Consider the following 27,682-nt stretch of genomic DNA (forward strand, 5'->3'; position numbering starts at 1 on the left):
CCGCCCCGCGGACAGCGCTCGCCCCGCCTTTTCCGGCGCGCCCGGGCCACGCCCCCCCGCGGGCCGCGCTCGCCCCGCCCCTTCCGGCGTGCGGCTGTCCAGCGGCTCTCGGCGTCCAGCGCGCGGGCTGCGACCGCGGCTCCCCATGTAGGCGCGCCCGGCGGGGTCCGCGGCCGGGCGGGGCCGGGCGGGGCCCCCGCGTGTCCGCGCCTCCCGCGCGCACGCGCGCACGCGCCCCACCCCCACCCGGCCCCGCGGGTGCAGGGCGGGAGCGGGCCGCGGCCGGCGTCCGGCGTCCAGCGCGCTGACCGTCTCCTCCCCGCAGGCTGGGCGGCGGCGTCAGGCCCCCGCACCTGCTCCTGCCCCTGCTGCGGGGCCCCGGACTCCGCCCCCCGCGGCGATCGCCCCTGCGCGCTCCGCCCAGGTAACGGGGTTTCGGGGTGGTGGCCAGCTGCCCCGCGGACGCCCGGGTCGGGGGGCGAGGCCCGGCTGAAGCCCCGAGTCCCGCCGTGCCCTCCCCAGGCCCCGGGCCATGGCCACCCCCGCCGCGGAGCTGCCCCTGGTGGCCGTGTGCCAGGTCACGTCCACGCCGGACAAGCGGCAGAACCTGCAGGCCTGCGCCCGGCTGGTCCGGGAGGCCGCGGGCCTGGGCGCCTGCCTGGCCTTCCTGCCCGAGGCCTTCGACTTCATCGCGCGGAGCCCCGAGGAGACGCTCGGCCTGTCCGAGCCGCTGGACGGGCCGCTGCTGGGGGAGTACGCGCAGCTGGCCAGGTAGGGCGCGGGGGGCGCCCGGGCGGGGCCCCCCCGGGCCCGGCCTGAGCTGCCCGCTCCCCTCCCCCAGGGAGTGTGGACTCTGGCTGTCCTTGGGCGGGTTCCACGAGCGTGGCCCGGACTGGGAGCAGAGTCGCAAGATCTTCAACTGTCACGTGCTCCTGGACAGCCAGGGTGAGCGCCCGGGGCCGCCCGCCCGCGGGGCCCGGCGTGGCCAGGCCCGGCTGCCCAGCGCGAGTGTGTCCTGGCTCTCACGGCAGGGTCGGTGGTGGCCACGTACCGGAAGACTCACCTGTGCGACGTGGAGGTCCCCGGACAAGGTCCGATGCGTGAGAGCAGCTCCACCGTGGCTGGGCCCAGACTCGAGCCCCCCATCAGCACCCCTGCGGGCAAGGTGCGCCGGGCACGGGGACGGGAGGGGCGGAGCTGCCCGGCGCTGGACAGGGCCCGAGCCTGTGGCTTCCCTTGCAGCTCGGGCTAGCCGTGTGCTATGACATGCGTTTCCCGGAGCTGTCTCTGGCCTTGGCTCAGGCCGGGGCAGAAATACTCACCTACCCTTCGGCCTTCGGCTCCGTCACCGGTCCTGCCCACTGGGAGGTAAGGTGGACCAGGGCCTGCTGCCCGGCTGAGGACATTCTCCATCGAGGCCTGCGATGGCCCTGGCAGTGACGACCCCTCCTGCTTGCCAGGTGCTGCTGCGGGCCCGTGCCATCGAGACCCAGTGCTACGTGGTGGCCGCAGCGCAGTGTGGACGCCACCGACGAGAAGCGATCCAGCCACGGCCACAGCATGGTGGTGGACCCCTGGGGCACGGTGGTGGCCAGCTGCTCCGAGGGCCCCGGCCTCTGCCTGGCCCGCATCGACCTGGGCTACGTACACCAGCTGCGCCAACACCTGCCCGTGTTCCAGCACCGCAGGCCTGACCTCTACCGCAGCCTGGCTCAGCGGCCGGCTTAGGACTGGTGCTCTGGTGACGGTGACCAGGGAGGGGGCAGGACCCGGGCACGCCCCCACTCGTGCCAGGGGTGACCCGGGACCCTGCTCGGGGGATGGAAAAACCGAAGTGAGCTCAGATCTGATTTCAGAAAGGTGAATCGGACAGTCACTGTTTTATTTCATGGAAACTGGAGCGCCAGCAGCGCCGTATTGAAAATACACTCGTCACAAAGTCTGTGTCTGGACAGCTCATTGCAGGGGGGGTCGGGGAGCGGGATGGTACCCGGCTGGACTGGGCTCGGCTCCTCCTGGCCTCCTGGTTCACGCGGCCCACCATCCCCCCGTGCGCCCCACTCAAAGTGCGACCCGCAGTGCATTCCCAGGCTCGGGCGCCGGCCGGCAGGAGGGAGGGAAGAGTGGACAGAAGCCCCTTCCCTCCACACTCCGCACGGGAAGCAGGGGTGGACGGGCCGCGGGCAGGTGCCCTGGCCTGGCCCTCCACCGGAGCCTGTGCTCGGCTGGGGGGCCGGTTTGGCAGAGACCCCCCACCACCCCCGCACCACCACCACCAGTGCTTGCCGTGGGCAGGAGACAGCTGAGAGGGCCACGGTGTGTTTTGTAGAAAGTGTGACTGGGGAAGGGGGGGAGTGGACGGCCAGTTTCCAAAACTCGCTTCCGAGCCCGCCTGCCTCCCGCCAGGCTCTGAACGTACTCACAGCCCTTTGGTTTTGCAGAAGCGATCCGAGAGCCCCGGGCCGCCCCTGCAACTGTCCACCACGCCGGGCCGGCCCGCCTCGCCGGCCCCACGCGTGGCTGGTGGCTCGGCGGTGGGTGGCGGCGGCCGGGACCGGGGTGCCCGGGCGCGGGGCTTCCGACGTCTCTCCTTGAAAATAAAAAGGCAGGGGTGTGACTGGCCTGGAGGGAGGGTCCGCGGGGGCCACGGCGGGCGGGTGGCCGGGCCAGGCCAGGCCGGGCCGGGGCAGGCAGGGCCCCCGGCGGGTCACGGCAAGGCCTGAAGCACCAAGTTCCTCAGCAGGTTCTGCCGGCCCAGCTCATAGTCCTCCTCGTCCACGTTCACCAGCAGCTTGATGGCCTCGTGGCCCACGGCCTGCTTGAGCGAGTCCGTGATGAAGACGCCCTTGAGGGCCTCCAGCAGGGAGCCGTTGATGTAGTCGCGCCAGAAGGCGTCGAGGTAGGTGAGCTCGGAGAACTTGATGTCGCAGATGATGGAGCCCAGGTCGCGGGACTTGAGGATGGTGTTGGCCTGGTTGAAGCGCTCGAACTGGCGCTCCAGGGGCTCCTGCTTGTCCGAGAAGACGTTGCCCTGCAGGGCCGCCTCGTGCTGGCAGTACTCGGCGCGCACCCGCAGCCGGATGTCTGCGGGGCGGGGAGCGGGGACGGCCCCGGGCGTGAGCCGGCGGGGCCGTCACGGGCGCGGGGCCCCCCACCCCCGGCGGCCCCCCGATTGCTCACCGCACGTCTGCTTCTCCTTGGGGTCCGGCGTCAGCGACTTGCGGCGCTTGCGGGGGCTCCCCAGGGCCGCCCTGCCGCCGCGGGCCGGGCGCTTGGGGCACATCTGCGGGCCGGAGGCCGAGCAGCACACCACGGGGTAGTGGGCAGGCACTGCGGGTGGACAGCGGGGGCTCAGGCTCAGGGCCGGGGCGTCGTGCGCGGAACCCCCCGCCCTTGCCCCGGCAGCCGCGAGGGGCTCACCTGTTTTTGAGGGCTGGGGAGGCCTCGGCTCCGGCTCACTGAGGGCTCGGGGGGTCACATAGCGGATGGACGTTTCCTCCAGGTACTTGTCCACGAGGTCGGGACACACTGGCGGGGACAACGACGGGGGTTGAGGGGCCCCGCCCCTTTGCCACCAGACCCGCCCCTAGCGCGCTTGGCCCCGCCTCCTCGCCGCCAGACCCTATCAGGACTACCCCAGCGTGCCTGGCCCCGCCCCTTCACTGTCAGACCCGCCCCACACGATTGGCCACGCCCCTCCACAAACAGCCGACCAGGAGCATCCGACCCCGGCCCCAGCACACTCAGTCCCGCCCCCTCACCACCGGGCCCTATCAGGACTGCTCGCTACACATCCGGCCCCACCCCCTCACCGCCAGGCCCTGCTAGGTCCGCCCCCAGCGCACTTGGCCCCGCCCCTCACAAGCAGATTGGCTTATGAAGCACCGGGCCCCGCCCCCTCGCCACCAGAGCCTATTGGGACCATTCCCCTGACTGCCCGGCCCCACCCCCCTCACCGCCAGGCCCTATCAGGACCGTCTCCAGCGCACTTGGCCCTGCCCCTTCACTGTCAGAACCGCCCCCAGCATACTTGGCCCCGCCCCCGCACAAGCAGATTGGCCTATGGAGCACTGGGCCCCGCCCCTCACCACCAGAGCCTATTGGGACCGTCCACCCACCGCAAAGCCCTATCAGGACCACCCCCAGCACATTTGGCCATGCCCCTTCACGGTCAGAACCACCCCCAGCATACTTGGCCCCGCCCCCCGCACAAGCAGATTGGCTTATGGAGCACTGGGCCCCGCCCCCCTTCACCACCAGAGCCTATTGGGACCGTCCGGCCCCACCCCCTCACCGCAAAGCCCCATCAGGACCGCCCCCAGTACATTTGGCCATGCCCTTTCCCGGTCAGAACCACCCCCAGCATACTTGGCCCCGCACAAGCAGATTGGCTTATGGAGCACTGGAACCCGCCCCCTCACCGCAAAGCCCCATCAGGACCGCCCCCAGCATACTTGGCCCCGCCCCCGCACAAGCAGATTGGCTTACGGAGCACTGGGCCCCGCCCCCCTCACCACCAGAGCCTATTGGGACCGTCCCCCTGACCGTCCGGCCCCCACCCCCTCACCGCAAAGCCCCATCAGGACCGCCCCCGGGATACTTGGCCCCGCCCCCACACAAGCAGATTGGCTTACGGAGCACTGGAACCCGCCCCCTCACCGCCAGGCCCTATCAGGACCGCCTCCAGCGCACTTGGCCCTGCCCCTTCCCCGCCAGAACCGCCCCCAGGACACTCGGCCCCGCCCCCTCACCTGCCCGCCGCCGCTTGAGGGTGACGTAGGGCAGCAGGTCGTGGCGCGTGATGATGCGCAGCAGCTGCAGCACCTGCCGGAAGTTGCTCTCGTCGCAGCGGCCCTGGCGCTCCAGCGCCAGCAGGAAGTCCCGCCCGTTGCGGATGAGGCCCCGCTCGTGGTCGTCGATGACGTCCACGAAGAGGAAGGACAGGACGCGCACGTCGCGGTGCGTGAGGTGCGTGCCCACGATGTCGAACATGCGGTGCAGGCTGTAGAGCCCGTGCTCCTGCGCGCCGCGCTCCTCCGGCCACGCCTGGCTGGCCCTCCGCTTCCGGCCCGCCATGCCGGACACTCAGGGCTGCGGCGCCCGGACCCCCGGCGGGGCAGCTGTGGGCCCCGCGCGGCTGCAAGGACACGGACGGGACGGACGGCCCGTGAGCCCCGGGCGCCGCCCCCTGCGCCGCGCTGCCCCCGTCCCGTCCAGTCGGGGCGGCCGTCCACCCCCGCATCCCTGCCGAGTCCCGCGCCCAGCTGCCCCTCCTGTCCACCCCCGCATCCCCGCCGAGTCCCGGGCCCAGCGACACACCGGGGGCAAGAGAAAGGGTCAGAGTGACGAGGGGCCAGCACCCCGCCAGGGATAGCCAGAGCCCACCGCTCAGCCAGCCCCTTCCTGTCCACCCCCGCACTTGCCCACTGCTGGACACTCGGGGTCTGGCCCAAGCGCCTGCCGCACCTGGTCAGGTGCTGCCACTGACCCTCCCAGGTTAACCGACGGCCCCCGATCCCCCCCCTGCTTCCTGCGCACTGGGAGACACCAACGGGCGCTGACCGGGCTCTCAGCCGCTGGGCAGCGTGGACCAGGGACATGAGGCCTGTCAGGACCCCACGGGCCAGAGGAGGGGCAGCCCGGGGGCCCCCAGCAACAGCCCCGCCTGTGTCCGGGCTCCTGCCCACCTGTCCCTCTGGCCAGCTGCTAGCAGAGGGGGCAGGAGCTGAGGGCCGCAGTGCCCCCAGGGCCTCCTTGTGCTGGCCAGGGAGGTGGCCTTGCTCCTGCGGGCCGGATCCTGGCGCCTCCAGGCCGCACCGGGAAGATGCCAAGGAAGTTTTAGCCTGTGGGGGCACTCAGTGTCCCACGAGGCCGGACACTCCTGGTCAGGAGCCAGCAGGTCCCTCACCCCAGAAGCCAGCAGGATGGGAGGGGACAGTGAGGCTGTCCTCAGGGTCGGACCACAGGGCTGGGCACGGGGCAACAGCCCCCCTCGGTCCCCAGCGCTCAGCCCGGAGACGCAGGCTGGCATGTCTCCCGCTTAATTACTGGCTCGGGCACTGCCCGCTCGCTCAGCAGTCCTGCGGGAGGAAGGGGGGTGTCTGGGCCTTGCCACGGCCACTCGGCCGTCCGCAGCAGTGACATGTGGGGGCCACCCGGGACCCCGAAGGACAGGAAGGGGGCCAGCGAGGGCACAGGCCGGACGTCAGAAAGACCCAAGCCACCATGTGCCATGACATCAGGGGGGCCGGTGGGGTCCCCTCTCCGCCCCTCTGATAGGAACCAGCTGCCAGGCCGCTCTGGCCACTGCCCAGCCGCGGCCTCTGCGTCTGTGTGTGTGTGGTGGCCGGGGACAGTCTCAGGACCCTTTCAGGAAGGTCCTAGGGGAAAATGCAGAGCCAGACCCCAGGCTGGCGATTCCAGGGGGCTCCTTGTCCCCTGTGCGCCCCGGAGACCCTAAGAATCGGACCTGGAAGGGATCGGAGTTGGGAAACCGGAGTGGCTCGGACACTCGCGGCCAGCGCCTCGGGGGAGGCCGCACCCGGGCCAGTGTCCACGCCACAGGGCGCTCCTGGTCAACAGCCGCCCAGCTGGGCACGTCCCCCCCCTCCCGCAACACCCGTTTCTGCTCCTGCTTCCGGACGATCGCGATCTCCCGAGGCGCCAGGGCCGGCCCCGGAGGGAGTGGGCAGCGGCGGGCAGCTGACCTCCCCGGGCAGGCGGGGCTCCGAGGGCCCCCAAGGCCAGTGCCAGCGGCGGCGGCCAGCTCCGTCCGGATCTTACCTCTGGAAGGAACTCAATTTCCCGGGGCTCTTCCTAGCGCGGGGGTCCAAGCCGGGCCGCAGAGCAAACACCAAGGGGGCGGGGGGGGGTCGGGGAGCAAGAGTCAGTGTCCACGCTGCGTCCTGAGCGCCCCCCGCCCCCCGCCGGCCGCTCCCCGCCCCCCCACCCCGAGCCCCGAGCGGGCCCTCCGCGTCCCGGCTGCAACAAATCCCGCAGGCCCAGGCCAGTCCGGCCTCGTGCCCGGGACCCCCAGCCCCGACGCGCGCCCCGGCCTCGGGGGTCCCGGCCACCGCGGGGGAGGGGGCCCGCGCGATCCGGCGCTGACACCTCCCCCCGCGCCGGACCCCCGCGCCGAGCCGCCCGCGCCCACCCGGCAGGGCCCAGCCGCGTTCCCGCGGGGCGCCCGGGACCCCCGGCGCGCGCGCCCCGGCCACCGCGCAGGGCCCCGGGGCCGCCACTCCAAAGTCCGGCGCGGCCGCGGCCCGGGCGGCCCCGGCGGCCCCCGGGGCCCCCGCGCCCCCGTCCCGCGCGCCGCCCGCCAAACTTTGCGCCCGCCCGCACTTTCCCCGGGGCCGCGTCCCCCGGGCCGCCCCCCGCGCCGCCCCCCGCGCGCCCCGCGCCGCGGCCGCCCGCGCCCCGCCGGCCGCCCCGCGCGCGCCCCGCCCTCCCGCGCCCCGGCCCGCGCGCCCCCCGCAGCCCTCACCCTCGGCTCAGGCCCGGCGCCGCCGCCCCGCCGGCCTCCCGGCGCCGCATCCGGGCTCCAGCCGCCGCCGCCGCCGCCGCCGCCGCCGCCGCCGCCGCGGGCGTGGGGGAGGGGCGCGGGCGGGGCGGGGCGGCGGCGGCGGCTGCGTCGCGAGCGGCGCCGCCCGGAAGCGCGGCCGGGCCGCGGCGGCGTCGGCCCGTAGCGAGCGCCGGGCGCGGCGGCCATGCCGGGTGCGGGCAGCCTGGCAGCGGCGGGGCGCGGCGCGGGCCGGCTTCACCCCGCCGGCCGGCACGGGCCGCGGCGGCCATCTTGGGTGCGGGCAGCCGGGCAAGGCCGCGGGGGCCGCCGGGAGCCGCGGGGGCCGCCGGGAGCGGACGGCGCCCCGCGCCCCCAGACGGGGCCCCGGCCCGGCGTCCGGCCGGCGCTCCGGGGCCCGGCTTGACCTTTGCCCTGCGCTTCCTGGGGACCCGGGCCGGGCGGGGTGGGGGGTCCGCGCAGGTAAAGGGGGACCCGGGGCGGCGGGAACTGGCATCCGTGCACCCTAGGGATGCGCCCAGGGCCACGGGGCACCCACGCCCCATAGGCGTGGCCGGCCCCGCGCATCCTCAGCCTCCGGGGACCACCGGATCCCTTTCCTGTGAATAGGAGAATCAACGGTCAGCGCTGGGGCCGGAGGGGCCGGCGGGCAGGGGTCCCACCGGGTTTGCGCCCCTGCCCTCTGCACTGTCCGCTCCTCGCTTTGCACCCCTGGGGGACTCGGGTCCAGCAGTGGGACCCGCCTGTGCATCGCGCGAGGGGCCAGGCAGGAGGGTCCCCTTTGAGGGATGCAGGGAGGGCGCAGCGATCCCCCAGCTCACAGCCACCCCACCCCACCCCACCCCAGGTAACGCCAGGGACCCCCAAAGACACGCGTGCTTTTCCTTCCAGAGAAAAAGGAAAGGGACGGAGGCCTGCCCCGGGGCGAGGGAAGCACGGGGCCCGCGGGCTGTGCATTCATCAAGAGCATCCTGGTCTGCAGCACGGAAGAGGAAAGCCCAGCTGCCCCGGACAGGGCAGGCAGGTCAGGTGGTGGACAGGCCGGTGGACAGGCCGGCTGCGTTCCCAGCAGGAGGACGCCCGCGAGGTAAGTTCGGGAAGGGGAGCTCAGTTCCCCCCGCCAGTGGGCCAGATGGCCCTTCTGCAAATCCGCAACGTCTGAAGCTCACGCACTCGGGAGGAAGCAGGTGCAGAAGAATCCGCGTGGCGAAGCTGAAATGGGCCGTGAAAAGCCACCCCAGCCTCCGGGGAGCCTCAGTGTCCCAGGAAACGCGTGGAGGACCACCACCTGCTCTTGACATAACTTGCCTGTGATTCTCGGCCTCTGCCTGGACCTGGTCTCCGGTTGTGTGTTCAGCCGTCCCGGCTTCTCGGCCAACACGCTCTGTGCGATTCCTGTACCGCCTGGTGCCTTGTGTTGTTCAGAAATAACCGCCCTCCCAGTGTGGATAGACCTAAAGGATTTTTATATTTTCGTTTTCCCGGTAGATGCGGGGCCGATTGGGGTGCTTGAGCGTTTTCGGCTACGGGGATTGAGCCTTTAGAAGCGAAACAGCATCCGGGAGCATGAGTTGGCTTTGCTCCGGGACCCCCTCACACACAGGCCTGAGGTCAAGGTTTGGGCCGCACCTGGCCAGTGCTGGGACCCCTGTGCTGCTAAGCACTGGCCCCTTCGTCCTGCGTGTAAAGCTTGCACTACCCTTTGGGCTCTCCAGCCTTTTTTTTTTTTGCTTTTTGGGTCACACCTAGCTGTGCACAGGGGTCACTCTTGGCTCATGACTCAGAGGACCATATGGGATGCTGGGAATCGAACCTGCTTACCTGCTGTTCAATTGCCCCAGCCCCCCCCTTTTTTTTTTCCAATCCCTTTTTCTCACTCGTTCAGTGATTGGGATCCAGCACCTGCGGCTGCAGCGGCCAACCTGGCCAGGCCATCCAGTGGCCGCTGTCGTAGCTTCCAGAGCTCCGGCCCACCTGGGCTGACACTGGGCACAGCACTCCGTCGGCCTGTGTCTTTATGGACGGGGCCCACACCCAGTGGTGGTCAGGGCCGGCTCCCTGTCGTTCTTTGGGGCCTCCTGTCCCAGCGTTCAGCCCCTGGTCATTCTCCAGGCCTCGGGAGAGGTGGCCTGCGGCCTTAGTGACCATGGTCCCCAGCAGGGGGCAGCAGCCAGCCAGCCAGCTGAAGCAGCCCCTGAAGGTTTTGTATCTGATTCAGTGACTCCCCATCAAGTCTCCCCACCCAGGTGGGCCTGGAAACAGCCCAGACACCCCCACAACCAGCGTCAGACCCACCACTGCTGAGCCTGGCTGTGGGAGGCTGGGCTTGCTGGCCCAGTTTGGGGCTGGAGCGATACCACAGCGGGTAGGGCGTTCGCCTTGCACGCAGCTGACCTGGGTTCCATTCCCAGCATCCCAGATGGTCCCCTGAGTAATTCCTGAGTGCAGAGACCGGAGTAACCCCTGTGCATCACCAGGTGTGACCCAAAAACGCAAAAAACGGTGCTCCGGGTGAGGGCGATCACCTGCCAGGGGCTGCCAGAAGTCAGGTGCTTGGAGAGCGCCCACTTCCCATCTCTGGTCCGGAACTCGGAGCTAGGCAGCCCCCTGAGGCTGCCGGTACTGGTGACCTCTGCAGTGTGTGTGACCGGCATCCCGTGACAGACGCTGCACTCTCCACTGGGGACAGGACAGGCCTTCTGAGGTGCCCTGCATGTGACGCGGGGGCGGGAGAGGGGGTGCTCACATGACCCCACACACACACGTTACAGGGACGAGAGCAATTCCAATACACTCAGGTACCTGGGGAAGGTGTGAGTGGGTCGCTGGGTCTGACGGTGAGTGGAATCTGATTCCCAAAGCACTGCAGTGAGAGGTGCAACAGGATGTGTCAGGGCAACCCCATACTGATTGTCTGATTGTCTTTGGGTTGATAAAGGAACCACGAGGTCACGAGGTACTAAATCCTGTGGGGGGAGGGATGGCCCAATGCCAGAGCACCAGCTCTGCACACACCACACACACACACACACACTCACACTCTCACACTCACACTCAGTCTTGCGCAAAAGGATTCAAAGCCACTAGCGTGTGCTGGACCTGAAGTTTAATTCTAACAGGGTGAAGGGGCCTGGACGGGTAGGACAGCTGGGAGGGCGTTTGCCCTGCATGCTGCCGACCCCGGTTCGATCTCCACCAGGAGTGATTCCTGAGTGCAGAGCCAGGAGTCAACCCTGCCCAGCGCCAGGTGTAACCCCCCAAAAAAAAGCCAAAAAAAAATTTTTTTTCTAACGGAGTGTTGCGGCCAGGGTCTGTGCGAGCGATTACAGCCCGTGCACGGGCCCCGGGTGCTTTGCTTTTTCCCTCGGGGTCCGGCGAGCGCCTTAAGACCTGTCCAGCTCCATCGAACGTGGTCCATCCGCTGACCCCTGAAAGTCCAGGCTAGAAGGCCCTCCAAGAGCACCGTGGCCCTGGGAAGGCTCAGCATCCCCTCGCGGGGCTGGACTCGGCTCCCCAGCAGTGCTCAGGGTGCACCGGCTGCCTGAGCGTGGGATGAGGGCGCCCAGCACCCGCCCCAGCCTGACCAGCGGGCCGGCCCCGCCTCGCCCCGCCCCGCCCGCCCGGACTAAAGATGGCGGCGGCCCAGGCGCCGGGCCCCGGTGACGCCACTTCCGGCGGCGCGCCTGCCCGGCCCCAAGATGGCGGACGAGGCCACCCGGCGGCTGGTGTCCGAGATCCCGGTGCTGAGGACCAACGCGGGCCCGCGGGACCGCGAGCTGTGGGTGCAGCGGCTCAAGGAGGAGTACCAGTCCCTCATCCGGGTCAGTGGCCGTGGGCGGCCCCGGGGGAGCTGCCCGCGCGTGCAGGATGCGTCCGGCTGTCCAGGGGCGACGCCCGGGGGCAGGGGGCAGTTGGGGGCAGCGGGGGCAGTTGGGAGCTCCGGGGGCAGCAGAGACCCGGGGCTGCACCCCCGGAGGCCCGGGCAGCGGCGCGGGAGGGTCCAGTTCGCGGGGGGCTGCGCCTCCCCGGAAGGTGACGTGGCGCCGGCTGCACCCAGGCGAGGCGTCGGAGCCCCGAGTCGGGGGCAGCGACCCTCAGTGTCCACCCCCACGGCCAGCAGGCAGGGCCGAGGTGTAGCCGCCTCTGGCGCCTTGCAGGACCCCGACTGCGTGCAGGCCAGCTGGTGGCCCGCCAGCCGCGCCTCTCCCCAAAGCAGTTCCGTGTCCAGCTGGGGCGAGGACACACTCGGACCCTTGGGGTCCAGGTCAGGTGCAAAAAGGAGGGTGCATGGGGAGGCTTGGCCGTGGTGGGAGGGTCACCCAGAGGAAGGGGAGTCAGTCCGATCTGCGAGCACAGCCCCAGCAGATAGGCCGGCAAGTCCAAGCAAGACACGGACTGGCTGGAGAGAGAGGTGGAATCCCGAGAAATGTACCGATAAAGTACTTGGGGGGGTGGGGGGCACACCCTGCGGTGCTCAGGGGCCACACCAGGTTGTGTTTGTAGATGAGACACACACACACACACACACACACACACACAGGATCCTGCGTACAGTATACAGTACTGGTGATGGAACCCAGCTCCCGTAAATGATTTTTTTATTATTGGGGGCAGGGGGCTGAGGTCACACCCTGCAATGCTCAGGGCTGACTCCTGGCTCTGCACTCAGGGATCACTCCTCTCAGTGCTAGGGGGACTCTATGGGATGCCGGGGTTTGAACTCACAAATCACGAATCACGACCATCCTGTTATTCGTCGATTGCCTCGAGCAGGCCCCAGTAACGTCTCCTTCATCCTAGCCCCGAGATTATATTCAAGGCTCTTTAGGAGAATGAGACCCATCATTGTTAACTGGTGTTTGGCATATTGGGGACGCCACGGGGAGTTTGCCAGACTCTGCCGTGTGGGCAGGTTACATTCGGTAGCCTGCCAGTTTGTCCAAAGTAGGAGTGAGATAATAAGATGTCACTTCTGGGACTGGTTTTTATAGTCTCTGAGTCTTAGCCATTGATGGGATTACACAGCTCCAGGGGGCCAGTTGGTGGGTGTGACCCCCGCCTACTGGAATTTGGAGGATCTGGGTGGTGGATGCTCAGCCCCGATCTGAGTAGGCTTGGAGATCTCAGCCCCAGGACCCGCATGCCTTGTTCCTCTGCCGGTACCTTCACGTGTGCGGAGAGTGTTCTCAGCATGGTGGTGGCTGGTTTGAACTCAGGTCGGTCATATGCAAGGCCAATGCCCTCCCCTCTGTGCTATTGCTCCAGCCCCTGTAAAGGATTTTAGTCTGAGCGAGGTCAGTGTGGATTGAGTCCGACAGGGAGGGGAACAGGAATGAGGGGTAGGACATCATCACAGGCCCAGAGCTGGGTCACTAGAGGACATTTGGGGCGGGTGGGCAGTGAGAACATAGGGGAAGGGATTGGGCTTTAGGGGGGTGAGAGTCGGGTTTGGGGCCCGACAGCCAAACCTGCCCCCTGAAACAGGCATGGAGGAGGCTTGGCAGGGAGGTGAAGGTGAGGTGTCTGGGGTTACTCCTGGCAGTGCTCGGGAAGGGGGGGGACATATGGGATTCCAGGAATCAAACCCGGGTCAGCTGCATACAAGGCAGGCCTCCTCCCGCTACGGCTTCAGCCACAAAGCCTTCAGTGTTTGTGGGTATTAGTAGAAACCCAGGAGAGGCTCCAGGCTGAGAAAACGTTTTGCGTGCAGGAGTCCCTGAGTTTAGTCCCTGCACCATGCCTGGTGTCTCCCCCCCCCCCTCAAAAAAAAGAAAAAAAGGCAAATCCGGAATCCTGAGGGTGAGCAGTACATATCTTAAGACGTGTCAGGGGTCTGGAGAGATAGCACAGTGGGGAGGGCGTTTGCCTTGCACGCGGCTGACCCGGGTTCGATTCCCAGCATCCCATATGGTCCCCTGAGCACCACCAGGAGTAACTCCTGAGTGCAGAGCCAGGAGTAACCCCTGTGCATCGCCAGGTGTGACCCAAGAAGCAAAAAGAAAAAAAAAAAAAGATGTGTTGGGGAGGGGGTACTGGAGTGATAATACAGTGGAGAGGGCGTTTGTCTTGCACGCGGCCAACCTGGATCCCATCCCCGGCATCCCATAGGGTCCCCCGAGCACCACCAAGGGTGATTCCTGAGTGCAGAGCCAGGAGTAACCCCTGAGCATCACCGGGTGTGACCCAAAAAAAAATTAAAAAAGAAAAAAGATGCGTCAGGGGCTGCATGCACGCAGCACTAGACGTGGGACGAGTCTCGGGTTCCCTTTGCTAAATCAGGCACGAACCCCAACATTCCCTCTTGGGCTGTGAGCCCCTGTCCTGCTGACGCTGGACTCTGGTCAGAAAAGTGGGGTGCCGTGCCCCTGGAGTAAGCAGTCTCACACTTTTCTTTTGCGGACTGGGGGGCAGCCCTCGGCCCCCTCAGCTCTCTCCAAGGCCTCACTTTCTGCTTTCAGTACGTGGAGAATAACAAGAACGCGGACAACGATTGGTTCCGACTGGAGTCCAACAAGGAAGGGACGAGGTAGGCAGCCCCCACCCCTCCCGGCCATGGGACTCCCTCGGCCCATACTCCCGCCCGGTAGTGGCGGGGTGAGGAAGGGCCGTGGCTCAGACTGAGGCCCGGCCTTCCCCGCAGGTGGTTTGGAAAATGCTGGTACATCCACGACCTCCTCAAGTATGAGTTCGACATCGAGTTTGACGTGAGTCGCACTGAGTGTGTGGCGGGAGGAGGATGCAGAGGGAGTGGTGCCACCGTAGCCGGGATGGGGGGCCTGACCCCTGGCCCCTGCTCTGTCCCCGCGCTGTCGTCACAGCCCTCTCCTCTCTCCAGATCCCCATCACCTACCCCACCACGGCCCCTGAAGTCGCCATCCCGGAGCTGGATGGGAAAACAGCCAAGATGTACAGGTAGGCGAGGGCCAGGGCCCCTTATCCTTGGCAGGAAGCTGCTCCGCCTTGCGGCAGAGGGGAACTAGACCGTGTCCCTCCGCTGCTCCCGCAGGGGCGGCAAGATCTGCCTGACGGATCACTTCAAACCTCTGTGGGCCAGGAACGTGCCCAAATTCGGACTGGCTCACCTCATGGCTCTGGGGGTAAGTACGAGGTACTTGGTGTCTTAAGGGAGGAAGGGGTCGGTAGTTAGACCAGAGACATAATGCAGTGGGTCCGGGAACTTGCATCCCAGATCGTCCAGGTGTGACCCACCGCCCAGAAAAAGTTCACTGCATCTAGTGAATGATCATAATCACTCTGGAAGCCCGTCCTCTGCTGTCCACCCCTCCCTCCTCCTCACAGCCCCCTCCTTCCAGCCCGGAACTCCTTTCTCTGCTTCCCCATGCCGCCCCCTCCCTCCCGTGTCTCACACAGAGCTCTGATGGAGCAAGGAGCAGGGCGTAGACCTGGGGGTAGTGATTCACGGGTCTCCCTCTCCCGGGCACTTTGCAGCTGGGCCCATGGCTGGCCGTGGAAATCCCGGATCTGATTCAGAAAGGCGTCGTTCAGCACAAGGAGAAAAGCAGCCAGTGACCGGCGGATGGAGCCCCAGAGGCAGGAATGACCCAGGCCAAGCATGTGAAGCTGGAGCCGCAGTGGGCCTGGCCGGGAAGGACACGAAATGCCTGGATGCAGGCTTCTGAATGTCTAAATGAGCGCTCGCCGGCGGGGGGCCCCTAACCCTGGCTTTGCTTCTGGATCTTGGAGGCGGCTGATGGGAAGCCGGTCGGAAAGCCTGATGGTTTCCGGAGGTGAACAGCAATTAAAAAAAAAAAAAGGCGCTTCCTCTGGCGGCTGTGGCTCCTTTGGTGGCTGTGGGCGCCGACTCTGGGGGAAGCCCAGGAACAGGAGGGTGTTCGGCTCGGGGCCCTCGGGGACCGGGGACTTAGGCCTGCGAGGCGGGAAGAGCGGCAGCGGCGCCGCGGAGGGGGCGCGGGCAGCCCGCGCGCCCGGCCTGGGCCCACGCGACGCGCCCCGGCAACGGTTCCGAGCGCGCGATGCGCGCGATGCTGCGGCGGCGGCGGCGGCGGCGGTGGTGCTGAAGCTGGGCGCGTTGCCATGGAGCCGGCGGCCGGCGCAGGGGGCGGGCCCGCGCAGGCGCGCGGCGGCCGGGGCGGGGCCGGCGGCGGGCGCGCAGGCGCGCGGCGGGCCGGGAGGCGGGGCCGGCGGCGGGCGCGCAGGCGCGCTGCGGGCCCGTGAAGCCGGCGCCCGGCGGCCGGGCGGGACCAACAAAGATGGCGGCGGCCCCTGCGGCGGGCGAGAGCGGGGCCAGCGCTGCGGCCGGGGCTGCGGCCGCGCCCGCGGGGGCGCTGCCCGGGGGCCGCGGGGGCCGGCCCTGAGCGGACGCCCGGCCCGGCCGGCCTCCGCCGCCGCCGCCTCGCCGGGCTCAGGTAGGGCGGCGCGGCGCGGGGGCCGCGGGCCGGGCGGCGCGGGGCCGGGGGGACGCTGGCCGCCGGCCGCGGGGGACGCCGCCGCCGGACCCCGCAGCCAATCAGCGGGCGCGGCCCCGCTGCCCTCGAGGGGGGCGGACCCGCCGGCGCCCGGCCGCGGGGGTCGCGGCGCCCGCGCCCCGCCGCCGGCCGCTCGCCGCGCGCTGGCCGCCGGGCCCCGGCGCGGCGTGTCCAGGGCGGCGTGTCCGGCGCGGCCGAGCCCGGCGGGCAGGGCCCGGGCCGGCCGCGGGGATGCGCAGGGGCCGCGCGGACGCCCCGCCCGGCGCCGGGATGCCCCGCGCCGGCCCCCAGCTGCCCGCCTCTGCCCGCAGGTCCCGCCCGCGGTGTCCACCATGCCCCAGGCCTCGGAGCACCGCCTGGGCCGGAGCCGGGAGCCACCTGTTAGCGTCCAGCCCCGCGTCGGGGCCAAGCTGGCCTTCGCGCCCCGCGCGCGCAGCCGGGAGCGCCGGACCTCGGCCCCCGGGCCCAGCGCCCTGCTCCGCCCGCTGCCCCCCGAGGACCGGCTGCAGAAGCTGGAGCTGGGCCGGGGCCGCCGGCCGGGCCCCCGGCCCAAGGGGCCGCTGCGGGCCGACCACGGCGTCCCCCTGCCCGCCTCGCCGCCCCCCGCGGGGCCCCTGCCGCTGCCCTCCCGCACCAACCTGGCGCGCTCCAAGTCCGTGAGCAGCGGGGACCTGCGGCCCGTCGGCCTGGCCCTGGGTGGACACCGCGGGGCGGCGGGCGAGCTGAGCGCCGCCCTGAGCCGCCTGGCGCTGCGGCCCGAGCCCCCCGCCCTGCGGCGCAGCACCTCGCTCCGCCGCCTGGGGGGCTTCCCGGGCCCCCCGTCCCTGCTCAGCATCCGGGCCGAGCCCCCCGCGGCCCACGGCGCCTTCCACATGATCGCGGCCCGGCCGGCCGAGGCCTTCTACACGGCGGACAAGATGGTGAGGGGCGGCCCCCGTCCTGGCCCCGTCCTGTCCGGCCGCCGCCCCCCCCATCACCCAGGCTGTCCCCAGTGCCACCCCGGGGACTGCCCGGCCATTTGGAATTCTTCCCGGGGCCCCCAGGGCCTCCCTTTCCCTGCCACCTGGTCCCCCAGGACCTTCCAGTCGCCTAATTGGCCTCCGGGGGCCGGGCAGGGGCGGGCCCAGCGCCTCTGACCCCCAGTGGTTGCCCATTTCAGAGCCCAGCGGGCCGGGGCTGCCCGCAGTCGGGGCCGACCGGGGAGAGGGTGCAGGCAGGGGCCACGGGGGGCGGAGGGGGCCTGGGGGGCAGCAAGGTGGGGGTGGGGGGCAGCTGGGCCACCCACCATGCCGGTGCTCGGGGAGCTGCCCTTGGAGCTGCAGCGCCGCCTGGCCGGGCAGAGGACCCGGTGGGGAGCGGGAGGGACGGCCCTGGCCCCGTCCGTGGTGTACTCGGCCATCGTGGGCCTGCTGCTCCTGGCCAGAGAGGTAGGGCCTGGAGGGCTGCATGGGGACAGCGGCCAGGGGAGCAGCCGGGGGCCACACTGACCTCGTCCCCCCACAGGCCCATCACACGCTGCTCCTGGGCTCGGGCCACGTGGGCCTGCGGAATCTGGGCAACACGGTGAGTGTCCGGAGTGGGGCGGCAGGTGGGCGGTGGACTGGGCAGCAGCGGGCAGCCGCAGTGACCAGCCTGTCCCCCCTGCCCCCAGTGCTTCCTGAACGCCGTCCTGCAGTGTCTCAGCAGTACGCGGCCACTCAGAGACTTCTGTCTGCGCCGAGACTTCCGGCAGGAGGTGCCCGGCGGGGGCCGCGCCCAGGAGCTCACGGAAGGTGGGGGGCGCTGCCTTTCCTTCCCCTTCACCCCATCACCACTTCCTCCCTCTCCTCCGGGGACCGAGGGCTCAGACCCCGACAGACGCTGAGCCTTGCCCGGCCCCCCGCCTTCTCAGCCTTTGCAGATGTGATCGGAGCCCTGTGGCACCCCGACTCCTGCGAGGCTGTGAACCCCACCCGCTTCCGCGCCGTCTTCCAGAAATACGTCCCTTCTTTCTCGGGATACAGGTGGGCACCCCGGGCCGTCCCCCCCCCCACCCCGCTCCCTCACCCGCGGCCGGGCAGGGCGTTCTCACCAGCCACCGCCCGCTCTGTCTGCCTGCAGCCAGCAGGATGCCCAGGAATTCCTCAAGCTGCTCATGGAACGGCTTCACCTTGAGATCAACCGCCGGGGTCGCCGGGCGGCCCCCATCCTGGCCAAGCACCCAGCCTCGGCTCCCCCCCGCCGCGGAGGGGCGCTGGTGGAGGACCCTGAGTTAAGGTGAGGGCAGGGGGGCCCCCATCCCTCCCTCACCCGGCCTCGCCGCCTTCCCGGGGTGCCAGCCGACTCAACCCCTTCTCCATCCCTTCTCCATCAGCGACGACGACCGAGCCAACCTGATGTGGAAACGGTACCTGGAGCGAGAGGACAGCAAGATTGTGGGTACGTGGGGGACGGGCGGCAGGGGCGGGGCGAGGTCAGGGGGGCGCCTGGTGGCCAGCGTGGGGCTCCCTGACCCTCGCCCATCCCCACTCTCCGTCTAGACCTGTTCGTGGGCCAGTTGAAAAGTTGCCTCAAGTGTCAGGCCTGCGGGTACCGGTCCACGACCTTCGAGGTGTTCTGTGACCTCTCCCTCCCTATCCCCAAGGTGAGGGGCCGGCAGGGGCGGGCGGGAGTGTGGGAGGGCCCTGGGGTCTGTGGGGCAGGACTCCTCTCCCGCTGACCACCGTGGCCAGTCTGACGCCCGGGTCCCCCCCAGAAAGGGTTTGCCGGCGGCAAGGTCTCACTGCGGGACTGCTTCAGCCTCTTCACCAAGGAGGAGGAGCTGGAATCCGAGAACGCCCCGGTAGGTGGGCCCGACTGGGGGAGGCTGGGGCACTGGGTGGGCGCAGGGCTGGCCGGCCGGGGTCCACTCACTGGGCCGGGGCCGCAGGTGTGTGACCGGTGTCGGCAGAAGACGCGGAGCACCAAGAAGCTGACGCTGCAACGGTTCCCGCGCATCCTTGTGCTCCGTATCCTGGACCCCTGGACCCCTGGACCCCGCGGGCTTGGCGGGCGCAGGGCGGGTCCCGGACGGGGTGGGCGCGCCGCCCCTGCGTTCCTTAACCCACCCACAGATCTGAACCGGTTCTCGGCCTCTCGGGGCTCCATCAAGAAAAGCTCTGTGGGGGTCGACTTCCCGCTGCAGAGGCTGAGCCTGGGGGACTTCGCGAGTGACCGAGCGGGTGAGGGGGCTGACCGGGAGGAAGGGTGGTGGGCGGCGGTGGGCGCCGCGGCGCTGCCCCCCCTCCCCCCACCGCCCGCACTGCTGACCCCCGCGCTGCCGCCAGGGAGCCCCGTGTACCAGCTGTACGCGCTGTGCAACCACTCGGGCAGTGTCCACTGCGGCCACTACACCGCGCTGTGCCGCTGCCAGACGGGCTGGCACGTGTTCAACGACTCCCGGTGAGCGCCCTCGCTGACCGTCCGCGTAGACCGCCACCCCCGGCCCCCGCAGCCCTCGCTGACCCTCGCCAACCCCCACCCCGGCCCCCACAGCCTCCCCGCAGCCCCCGCTGACCCCTGCAGATGCCACCCGCACCTGACCCACGCAGACCCCCCACCCTGGCCGCCGCAGCCCTCGCCGACCCCGCGGACCCCTCCCAGCCCCGCGGCCTGCCTGGCCCCCACGCCGGGTCCCAGCCAGCCGCCCTGCGTCCCCTCTCCGCAGCGTCTCCCCGGTCAGCGAGAACCAGGTGGCGTCCAGCGAGGGCTACGTGCTGTTCTACCAGCTGATGCAGGAGCCCACGCGGTGCCTGTGACCCCCGGCCCCGGCCCCCGAAGCCCCCCGCTCCCCACTTACCTCAGAGACGTCTATTTTTGTGTCTTTTTAATCGGGGCGGGGGGAGGGGGGTGTAGCTCCCGTTATTTTTTTTATTGACAGGTCCCCGTCCCCCTGGAGGCCCCGTCCCCCTCCCGCGCCCCGGCCCGCCCGGCCCGTGTACAGCCCCCACCCTGCGACCTCACTTTTTGTGAATAAATTTATTAAGAAAAAGCAGCGGCGTCCCGCTTGGCATCTCTGCGGGGCAGGGCCTGGGGTAGGGGCGGCCTGGGGGGAGGCGAGGGCGGCCCCCGCGGGAGAGGAGCCGGACCCCGGCGGGCAAACACGCCGCGTTGCCGGGCGGCCCCGGCTCCCGCAGGCCACGCTGTTGCTAACGCCACGGCGCTGTTTATGGAGCCTCGTCCCCGCGGGCCAGCGCGGCGCCCCTGCTGCCCGCGGCCCCCACCGGGGCCTGGCCGCGCGGGCCCGGGACGCGCCGTCCGGGATGCGCCGTGGCCGCGGCTCGCCCCGCCCCTCCGGGGGTTGCCCCGCCCCGCCGGTCACTAGCCCCGCCCCTCCGCGCATCGCCCCGCCCCTCCAGGGGAAATGCTGGCGCTGGCCCCGCCCATTGAGAGGATCATCCCGCCCCATTGGCCGCCAGCTCCTCTCGGGCGCCCGCCTAGCCGGCCGCTAGCGCCGCCCCTTCATGGATCGCCCCGCCCCTCCAGGGGAACTACTGTTGCTAGCCCCGCCCATTCAGGGGATCATCCCGCCCACCGAGCGCTCGCCCCGCCCCATCGGCCGCCAGCTCCTCCCGGGCGCCCGCCCAGCCGGCCGCTAGCCCCGCCCCTCCTGGGTAGCCCCGCCCCTATAAGCTCTCGTCCCGCCCTGTTGGCCGCTAGCTCCGCCCCAATAGGCCTTCGCTCCGCCCCGCTGGCGGCTATTTCCCCCGCCCCCCCAGGCGCTCGCCCCGCCTCTCCAGGAGGTAGTCCCACCCCCTCCAGGCGCTCGCCCCGCCCCTCCCGACGGAAGTCCCGCCCTTCCAGGGCTCTCATTGGCCAAGGCGATCCGGGGCCTTCCCTCCCCCGCCAATCCCGACCCGGGGAAGATCGCGGCGTGCGGGGGGCGCGGAGACGGGGCGCCGGAGGGGCCTGAAAGGACGGGGGCGGAGCCGCGGCCCCCAGCTCGCGCTCGGCGGGGCCCCGCGCCCCAGGCCCCCCGGCCCCGAGCCTGCGCCGGCCGATAGCCAGGGCGGGCCCTTATCGGGCTCCCCGTGCGCCTTCCGGAACAGGCCGGCGCGGCGCGGGGAGCGCGGGAGCAGCTGCCCATGGGTCGCACGGTGGTCGTGCTGGGCGGGGGCATCAGCGGCCTGGCCACCTGCTACCACCTGAGCCGCGCGCCGCGCCCCCCGAAGGTGAGCCGGGACCCCCGCGCCTGCCGCCCGCCCGCGCCGCCGCCCGCCGCGGCCGCGCGCGATCGCTCAGTGTCCACCCCCCCCGCTGTCCAGGTGGTCCTGCTGGAGGCCAGCGAGCGCGTGGGAGGCTGGATCCGCTCGGTCCGAGGCCCGGGCGGCGCCGTGTTCGAGCTGGGCCCGCGCGGGATCCGGCCGGCGGGGCCCCTGGGAGCGCGGACCCTGCAGCTGGTGCGCGACCCTCGGGACGGGCGGGAGCGGTGGGCAGCGGGGACAGCGGGAGGCCCCCGCGGTGGTCGCCGGGGAGGCGGGACCGGGCGCAGAGCTGGGGCTCCCTTCTCCGCCCCCCTGAGAGCAGGTGTCCGAGCTGGGCCTGGACGCCGAGGTGCTGCCCGTTCGGGGGGACCACCCCGCCGCCCGCAACAGGTTCCTGTACGTGGGGGGCGCCCTGCACCCGCTGCCCTCGGGCCTCAGGTGAGCGTGACCGCCACTCCGGGCACCCCGGCGCCCGCCCCGCCTGGCCCTGGCCCCGGCCGGGCTGACCCTCCCACCCCGCAGGGGCCTGCTGCGCCCGTGCCCGCCCTTCTCCCGCGCGCTGCTCTGGGCCGGGCTCCGGGAACTGTCCGCGCCGCCCAGCGAGGCCCCCGATGAGACCGTGCACAGCTTCACCGAGCGCCGCCTCGGACCCGAGGTGCCCCGCCCACCCACCGTGGCCACTGGGGTGTCCCCGCGCGGGGCGGGAGGGAGGGCGGCTTCTGTCCTGCCCTGGTGGCCCCCGACCACCTCCCCCAGGGCAGTGGGAAGGGGGCAGGCCTCTCAGCGCCGGCGGGGTCCCTGCAGGTGGCCGCCCTGGCCATGGACAGCCTGTGCCGTGGGGTCTTTGCCGGGGACAGCCGGCAGCTCAGCGTCCGGTCCTGCTTTCCCAGCGTGTACCAAGCCGAGCGGACCCACCGCTCCGTGCTCCTGGGGCTGCTGATGAAGGCCGGTGAGGGACCCCGGGAAGGGGGGACAGAGGGACGCGGGGGCTGGGGGTCGTGATGAGGGTCAGGGCCTGCTGACCACCCCTCTTCTCTGCTTCCTCCGTGCAGAGCAGAGCCCCCAGCTCGAGTCCCCGCTGGCCCGCCAGGCACGGGCTGAGCGCTGGAGCCAGTGGTCACTGCGTGGGGGGCTGGACACGCTGCCCCGGGCGCTGGACGCCTACCTGAGTGACCGGGGGGTTCAGATCCTCCGCGGGCAGCCGGTCCGCGCGCTCAGTCTCCAGGCCGGGGGACGCTGGAAGGTGGGTGTCCGGTTCAGGTCCCCTCCCGTGGACTTTCGTTCTTTGTGTTTGCCGTGGCCGCCTGGGGGCGCCAGAGTAATGCCCCTGGCCCTGTACTCAGGTGGCCCTCGGGGACAGCAGCCTGGACGCCGACCACGTGGTCAGCGCTCTCCCGGCAGCAGGTAACGGTAACGGCCCCGCAGACCCTCCCCCCGACGTAGCCCCGGAAAGGCCTGAAGTGGTGGGGGGGAGATGTCCACACAGCTGGTGCCCGCGTCCCCCCTAGACCTCAGCCCGCTGCTGCCTGCCCAGGCAGGGCCCCTCGCTGCCATCCTGGCCACCATCCGCGCCGTGTCGGTGGCCGTGGTGAACCTGCAGTACCGGGATGCCCAGCTGCCCGTGCAGGTACCGCCCTGGAAGGGAGAGGCCGTGGGTCCACCCCTCCCCAATCCTGCCCCCAGCAGCTGTCCCCCTTCCGCAGGGGTTCGGACATCTGGTGCCTTCGTCTGAGGACCCCGGCGTGCTGGGAATCGTGTACGATTCAGTGGCGTTTCCCGAGCAGGACGGGAGCCCCCCTGGGCTGCGCGTGACGGTAGGTGAGGGCCCCCGCTGGGTATCATGGGGCACCAGGGGTGGGGGACCGCTGGTGAGTGCCATGTCCCCGCAGGTGATGCTGGGAGGGTCCTGGATGCCCTCCGGGGGGCCGATGCCCTCCCTGGAGCTGCTCCAGCAGCAGGCCCAGAAGGCCGCCTCCCAGCAGCTGGGGCTCACGGGACCCCCAAGCCACTGTCTGGTGCATCTGCACAGGGTGAGTACGGGGACCCCCCCCCCAGTGCGGGCGTGAGGCTGGGGGCTGGTTGGGGGTGACCCGGCTTTCACGCGCCCTGGTTTTCACAGGACTGCATCCCGCAGTACACCCTGGGCCACTGGCAGAAGCTGGGTAAGTGGGGGGCAGGGGGGATGGGGGGAGGCCAGCACCAGCCCTAGCCCCCCAACGCCCCCTCCCGCCCCTTCTGTTGCAGAAGCCGCGGCTCAGTTCCTGGCCACCCAGAAGCTGCCCCTGAGTCTGGCCGGAGCCTCCTTCCAGGGAGTGGCCGTCAACGAGTGCATAGAGAGTGGACGCCTGGCTGCGGCCCGTGCGCTGGGCAGCCCCCCTGAGCCCTGAGCCCCCCAGCAGTGGAGGGGAGGGCAGGGCGTCAGAAAAATAAACCACAGTGTGCCATGATCCAGCTGCGTGTCCCCCAGTGCGTGCGGCCAGGGGACACGGGGGTCTGCAGGAGGCAGAAAAAAGGGGAGAAGGAGCCAATGATTCTTTATTAGAAAATATATCAAAATCCCGCCCCCAGCCGGCCCCTCCAGGGAGCCCCTCCGGGGCTACCTGGGAACCATAAATAAAATAAATAGATTCGGGGTCCAGGGCCGGCACCCCATGCCCAGCCCAGACAGGCCCTGGGTCCAGCCGTGCTCCGAGCACGGCGCAGGGGACTCCGGGCTCAGCGGCCAGTGGCCAGCGCGGCCCGGTGTCCTTCACAGTCAGCGACCCCGGGACCCAGGCGAGGACTGGTTGCGGGGGGCAGTGGGCAGCGGACCGGGCCGGGCGGGGGGCCGACGGTGCAGCATCTCCTGGCGGAAGGCCTGGGACGAGCCGGGCGGGTAGCGGGGGCCGGCGGGGGAGCGCGGCCGCGGGTCCGAGCCGATGTCGGCCGTGATGTTGGTGTAGAGGGGCCGGCGCTCGCGGCCCAGCAGGCGGTAGGTCAGCGAGTTCATGCCGTCCTGCGTCCAGGAGTGCTGCGTGCGCACCAGGAGGTCGAACCTGCGGGCGAGGCGTGGGGTCACGGCCGCCGGGCCCCCCATCCCCCACCCCCTGCTCCGCACCTGTGCGTGCGGCAGGACCCCGGCTCCTACCTGTGCGGGTTCTCCTCGTTGCCCTTGTCCACCTGGTGCTTCACCATCTTGTAGTGCCCCACGGACGTGGGCGGCCGCGAGATCTTCATCCCGGCCAGGTGCACCCTGCGGCCGGGCCACCCATGAGCAAACGGGATGTGTCACCCACACCCCCCCCGTTTTTTGGTTGTTTTTTTTTCCTTTTTGGGTCACATTCGGCAATGCTCAGGGCTTCCTCCTGACTCTGCACTCAGCAATCACTCCTGGCGGTGCTCGGGGGACCCTATGGGATGCTGGGAATCGAACCCTGGTCGGCCGCGTGCGCGGCAAACACCCTCCCCGCTGTGCTATCGCTCTGGCCCACTTCCTTTTCTTTAATCATTATTTTGGTTTGGGGACCACCCCCTGTGGTGCTCAGGGGTCACTCCTGGCTCTGTGCTCAGAGGACTATATGGGATGCGGGGGTGGGGGTCCACACCTGGGTGGGCAAGGCAAGGGCCCTTCCAGCTGTGCTATCTCTCCAGCCCCCCTTTTTTTTTTTTTTTGCCCTTTGGGTCACATTCAGCGATGCTCAGGGCTGACTCCTGGCTCCGTACTCAGAATCACTCCTGGCAGTGCTCGGGGGACCCTATGGGATGCCGGGGATTGAACCCAGCTCAACCCCACGCGAGGCAAACGCCCTCCCCGCTGTGCTATCACTCCAGCCCCCTATTTTGTTTGTCTTTTTTTTTGGTTTTTTGCTTTTTGGGTCCACCTGGCGATGCTCATGGGGCCATATGGGATGCTGAGAATCGAACCCGGATTGGCTGCGTGCAAGGCAAATGCCCTACCCGCTGTGCTATCATTCCAGCCCCTGTTTGTTTGTTTTTAACTAGAAAAGCAGCCCCGCGCCTCTGGGAGACCAGCAGGAGAGAGGAGGGGCGTGTCTCTCCCCAGTCCCAACCCCAGGCAGGCAGGCGGGCAGCTGGGCAGGGGGGGACTCACCGGGCCGCGATGTCGTCGTCCTCACCCCCCCAGCCCCAGTACTCGTTGGGGAAGCCGTTCATCTTCAGGTACTGGTCGGGGGTCAGCGCCGAGACGCCTCCAAAGTACTGGGGATACGGCAGGCTGCAGGGCAGGGGTCTCCGGTGGGTGCCGGGGAACTCACAACCATGTGTTGTGTGTCCCCCGTCCCACCCCGTGCCCGGACCCGGGACCCGCTCTGACCTGTATCCAAACTTGTTCATGGCCACGGCCACGTGGCGGGGCCCGCGGGGGTCGCACACGTACAGGTTGTGGTCATTCTCGGGCAGCAGGTCCACGTCGTGGAGGAAGAGGCAGTCCCACTGCTCGTCCCGCAGGGCCTCCCGCACCCCCACGTTCAGCAGCTTCGCCCGGTTAAACGTCCCGTTTCCGGCCTGGAGGGGGCGAGAGCGGGCGCTGGGCACGGGGCGGGGGACAGGTGCTGGGGACAGGTGACCAGGTGACGGGGAACAGGTGGGGGGGGGGGCGCGGGACAGGGCAGGGCTCGGCGCGCCCCCTGCCGGCCGCCCCCGGGAGGGCAGGGCACCTGGTGGATGACGTAGATGCCGTAAGCCAGCTGCTGGCGCTGCAGGAAGGGATGCAGGTGGTAGAGGAGGAGGCGCAGGTGGGGCTCCCGGGCGCGGTGCGGCACGATGACGGCCGTGCGCGAGTGCGGCTCGCAGCCCGGGGGGCGGTACCGGCCGCCCGGCTCCACCCGGGGGTTCCGCTCCAGGATCTCGGCCAGGGACGGGATGGGGCTGAAGGACACGAACACGGGTCCCACTGCGGGGGGGGGGGGGGAGGGATGGCGCGGTGAGGGGGCGGCAGGACCCGGCAGCCCGCAGAGTCTGGACACCCCTTTTCCGTGCCTTTTATTAGGTTTTGGGGGCCACAGCCAGGGGTGCTCAGGGTCTCTCCTGGCTCTGTGCTCAGGGCTCACTCCCAGCTCTGTGCTCAGGGTCACTTCCCAGCTCTGTGCTCAGGGTCACTTCCGGCTCTGTGCTCAGGGCTGACTCCCGGCTCTGTGCTCAGGGTCTCTCCTGGCTCTGTGCTCAGGGCTGACTCCTGACTGCTCAGGGCTGACTCCCGGCTCTGTGCTCAGGGTCACTTCCCAGCTCTGTGCTCAGGGTCACTTCCCAGCTCTGTGCTCAGGGTCACTTCCAGCTCTGTGCTCAGGGCTGACTCCCGGCTCTGTGCTCAGGGCTCACTCCCAGCTCTGTGCTCAGGGCTCACTCCCAGCTCTGTGCTCAGGGCTGACTCCTGACTCTGCTCAGGGTCACTTCCCAGCTCTGTGCTCAGGGTCACTTCCCGGCTCTGTGCTCAGGGCTGACTGCCGGCTCTGTGTTCAGGGCTGACTCCTGACTCTGCTCAGGGTCACTTCCCAGCTCTGTGCTCAGGGTCACTTCCGGCTCTGTGCTCAGGGCTGACTCCCGGCTCTGTGCTCAGGGTCTCTCCTGGCTCTGTGCTCAGGGCTGACTCCTGACTCTGCTCAGGGTCACTTCCCGGCTCTGTGCTCAGGGTCACTTCCCGGCTCTGTGCTCAGGGTCACTCCTGGCTCTGTGCCCAGGGGTTATTCTTGACTGTGCTCTGGCCTTACGCCCTGGAGGTGCCGGGCTGGAACACAGGTGCTATCAAAGCGCAAAGCAGGTCCCGTCTCCCTGCCCTCCACCCCAGCGCCCCGGGGCCGGCCCCTCTGCAGCTGGACCCCCAGCAGAATGCCACCTAGCCCGAAGATCAGGCGGGCGCCCGCATGGTGCCCCGTTCGCCCCCCAAGCCGGAACCCGCCCAAACCCCGCCCCAGGCCGGCCGGCCGGACTCACCTAGGAGCGGGGATCGCTCCGGGCAGTCGGGCAGGTCCTGGGGGGCGGGCGGGTCCCTGGAGACCGGAGGGGGCCCCAGCAGCTGGCTGAGGTTGCTGTACACGTCGTGGGGGTGTGCGTAGTCGAAGGTGGGGCCCTGGTCGCGCGCGAAGAGGGCGCTGAGGTTCCGGAAGCCGCCCAGCGACAGGTACATCATGACGGCCAGCTGCGAGCCCACCAGCAGGGCCAGCGTGCAGGGCCGCTCCAGCAGCCTCCGCAGCATCCTGGGGGAGCCCGGCGGGGAGGCGCGATCCCGGGCAGCGGCGGGGACCGGCCGGCACCGGCGGCCGCGGGGGCAGGGCAGGCGCGCGCGGCACGCAGGCCCCGCCCGGTCCCCGGGGCCGCCGCCGCGCTCACCTGCGGGCTTCAGGGGGTCTTCTCCCGGCCGCGGGGGGCTGCGAGGGCTCGCGGAGGGCCGGCGGCGGGCAGCATGCTGCCGCCAGGGGCGCGCGGGGCAGGTCGGGGCCGGGCCTGTCCAGCACCTGTCCCGGGAGCGGAGGACACGCCTGGGGCCGCGGCGGGGC

At 70.1% G+C, this 27,682-nt stretch overlaps 6 protein-coding genes across 7 annotated transcripts; 4 read left to right on the forward strand and 2 right to left on the reverse strand.

Annotated features, from left to right (window-relative positions):
• Positions 1–67: 67 nt before the first annotated feature.
• On the forward strand, positions 68–1,942 carry NIT1 (nitrilase 1). Its single transcript, XM_056137831.1, is given in 8 exon segments — positions 68–147; positions 326–424; positions 523–771; positions 842–945; positions 1,032–1,165; positions 1,243–1,368; positions 1,461–1,532; positions 1,534–1,942. Coding segments are annotated over 8 exon segments (981 nt in total). The 5' UTR covers positions 68–145; the 3' UTR covers positions 1,729–1,942.
• DEDD (death effector domain containing) lies at positions 1,870–7,599 on the reverse strand. Its single transcript, XM_056137832.1, has 6 exons — positions 7,487–7,599; positions 6,784–6,816; positions 4,752–5,137; positions 3,421–3,528; positions 3,181–3,330; positions 1,870–3,084 (listed from the first exon to the last, which is right to left on the reverse strand). The coding sequence occupies exons 3-6, from the start codon at positions 5,074–5,076 to the stop codon at positions 2,708–2,710; spliced, it is 960 nt and encodes a 319-aa protein (XP_055993807.1). The 5' UTR covers positions 5,077–5,137; positions 6,784–6,816; positions 7,487–7,599; the 3' UTR covers positions 1,870–2,707.
• Positions 7,600–11,174: 3,575 nt separating this feature from the next.
• Positions 11,175–15,296, forward strand: UFC1 (ubiquitin-fold modifier conjugating enzyme 1). The gene is made up of 6 exons (XM_056137790.1): positions 11,175–11,343; positions 13,981–14,048; positions 14,163–14,226; positions 14,358–14,434; positions 14,529–14,619; positions 14,972–15,296. Exons 1-6 carry the CDS (start codon positions 11,221–11,223, stop codon positions 15,050–15,052), a joined length of 504 nt encoding a protein of 167 aa, XP_055993765.1. The 5' UTR covers positions 11,175–11,220; the 3' UTR covers positions 15,053–15,296.
• Positions 15,297–16,244: 948 nt separating this feature from the next.
• Positions 16,245–19,979, forward strand: USP21 (ubiquitin specific peptidase 21). Its single transcript, XM_056137792.1, has 12 exons — positions 16,245–16,889; positions 17,473–17,532; positions 17,621–17,741; positions 17,861–17,972; positions 18,070–18,225; positions 18,323–18,387; positions 18,489–18,592; positions 18,704–18,790; positions 18,878–18,956; positions 19,062–19,169; positions 19,275–19,389; positions 19,655–19,979. The coding sequence occupies exons 1-12, from the start codon at positions 16,302–16,304 to the stop codon at positions 19,743–19,745; spliced, it is 1,686 nt and encodes a 561-aa protein (XP_055993767.1). The 5' UTR covers positions 16,245–16,301; the 3' UTR covers positions 19,746–19,979.
• A 906-nt stretch (positions 19,980–20,885) lies between these two features.
• On the forward strand, positions 20,886–23,599 carry PPOX (protoporphyrinogen oxidase). 2 transcript variants are annotated; one of them, XM_056137793.1, is made up of 12 exons: positions 20,886–21,158; positions 21,252–21,386; positions 21,514–21,629; positions 21,714–21,846; positions 21,996–22,140; positions 22,244–22,434; positions 22,535–22,595; positions 22,700–22,818; positions 22,895–23,005; positions 23,081–23,221; positions 23,311–23,353; positions 23,436–23,599. In XM_056137793.1, exons 1-12 carry the CDS (start codon positions 21,072–21,074, stop codon positions 23,576–23,578), a joined length of 1,425 nt encoding a protein of 474 aa, XP_055993768.1. In that variant the 5' UTR covers positions 20,886–21,071; the 3' UTR covers positions 23,579–23,599. The 2 variants fall into 2 exon arrangements, with proteins under 2 accessions (XP_055993768.1, XP_055993769.1); XM_056137794.1 differs by having other exon boundaries at positions 21,151–21,158; positions 21,582–21,629.
• Positions 23,600–23,931: 332 nt separating this feature from the next.
• Positions 23,932–27,640, reverse strand: B4GALT3 (beta-1,4-galactosyltransferase 3). The gene is made up of 6 exons (XM_056137796.1): positions 27,120–27,640; positions 25,847–26,082; positions 25,504–25,694; positions 25,282–25,404; positions 24,319–24,423; positions 23,932–24,226 (listed from the first exon to the last, which is right to left on the reverse strand). Exons 1-6 carry the CDS (start codon positions 27,379–27,381, stop codon positions 23,947–23,949), a joined length of 1,197 nt encoding a protein of 398 aa, XP_055993771.1. The 5' UTR covers positions 27,382–27,640; the 3' UTR covers positions 23,932–23,946.
• Positions 27,641–27,682: the final 42 nt, after the last annotated feature.

The sequence above is a fragment of the Sorex fumeus genome, unplaced genomic scaffold (assembly GCF_029834395.1).
Source record: "Sorex fumeus unplaced genomic scaffold, SorFum_2.1 ptg000127l, whole genome shotgun sequence".
Classification (NCBI taxonomy): Eukaryota; Metazoa; Chordata; class Mammalia; order Eulipotyphla; family Soricidae; genus Sorex; species Sorex fumeus.

Excerpts from the sequence above, each read along its gene's own strand:
- DEDD (XM_056137832.1), bottom strand. The coding sequence starts at position 5,076 with ATGGCGGGCCGGAAGCGGAGGGCCAGCCAGGCGTGGCCGGAGGAGCGC. Across the intron at positions 3,529-4,751 it reads CCTCAAGCGGCGGCGGGCAG|TGTGTCCCGACCTCGTGGAC; the intron begins GTGAGGGGGCGG and ends TGTCCCCGCCAG. Across the intron at positions 3,085-3,180 it reads CAAGGAGAAGCAGACGTGCG|ACATCCGGCTGCGGGTGCGC; the intron begins GTGAGCAATCGG and ends CCCGCCCCGCAG.
- UFC1 (XM_056137790.1), top strand. The coding sequence starts at position 11,221 with ATGGCGGACGAGGCCACCCGGCGGCTGGTGTCCGAGATCCCGGTGCTG. Across the intron at positions 11,344-13,980 it reads AGTACCAGTCCCTCATCCGG|TACGTGGAGAATAACAAGAA; the intron begins GTCAGTGGCCGT and ends TTCTGCTTTCAG. Across the intron at positions 14,435-14,528 it reads AAAACAGCCAAGATGTACAG|GGGCGGCAAGATCTGCCTGA; the intron begins GTAGGCGAGGGC and ends CTGCTCCCGCAG.
- USP21 (XM_056137792.1), top strand. The coding sequence starts at position 16,302 with ATGCCCCAGGCCTCGGAGCACCGCCTGGGCCGGAGCCGGGAGCCACCT. Across the intron at positions 18,226-18,322 it reads GTGGAGGACCCTGAGTTAAG|CGACGACGACCGAGCCAACC; the intron begins GTGAGGGCAGGG and ends CTTCTCCATCAG. Across the intron at positions 19,170-19,274 it reads CTTCGCGAGTGACCGAGCGG|GGAGCCCCGTGTACCAGCTG; the intron begins GTGAGGGGGCTG and ends CGCTGCCGCCAG.
- PPOX (XM_056137793.1), top strand. The coding sequence starts at position 21,072 with ATGGGTCGCACGGTGGTCGTGCTGGGCGGGGGCATCAGCGGCCTGGCC. Across the intron at positions 21,159-21,251 it reads GCGCGCCGCGCCCCCCGAAG|GTGGTCCTGCTGGAGGCCAG; the intron begins GTGAGCCGGGAC and ends CCCGCTGTCCAG. Across the intron at positions 23,006-23,080 it reads CCCCTGGGCTGCGCGTGACG|GTGATGCTGGGAGGGTCCTG; the intron begins GTAGGTGAGGGC and ends ATGTCCCCGCAG.
- B4GALT3 (XM_056137796.1), bottom strand. The coding sequence starts at position 27,381 with ATGCTGCGGAGGCTGCTGGAGCGGCCCTGCACGCTGGCCCTGCTGGTG. Across the intron at positions 25,695-25,846 it reads GCATCTACGTCATCCACCAG|GCCGGAAACGGGACGTTTAA; the intron begins GTGCCCTGCCCT and ends CGCCCCCTCCAG. Across the intron at positions 24,424-25,281 it reads GACGACGACATCGCGGCCCG|GGTGCACCTGGCCGGGATGA; the intron begins GTGAGTCCCCCC and ends GCCCGGCCGCAG.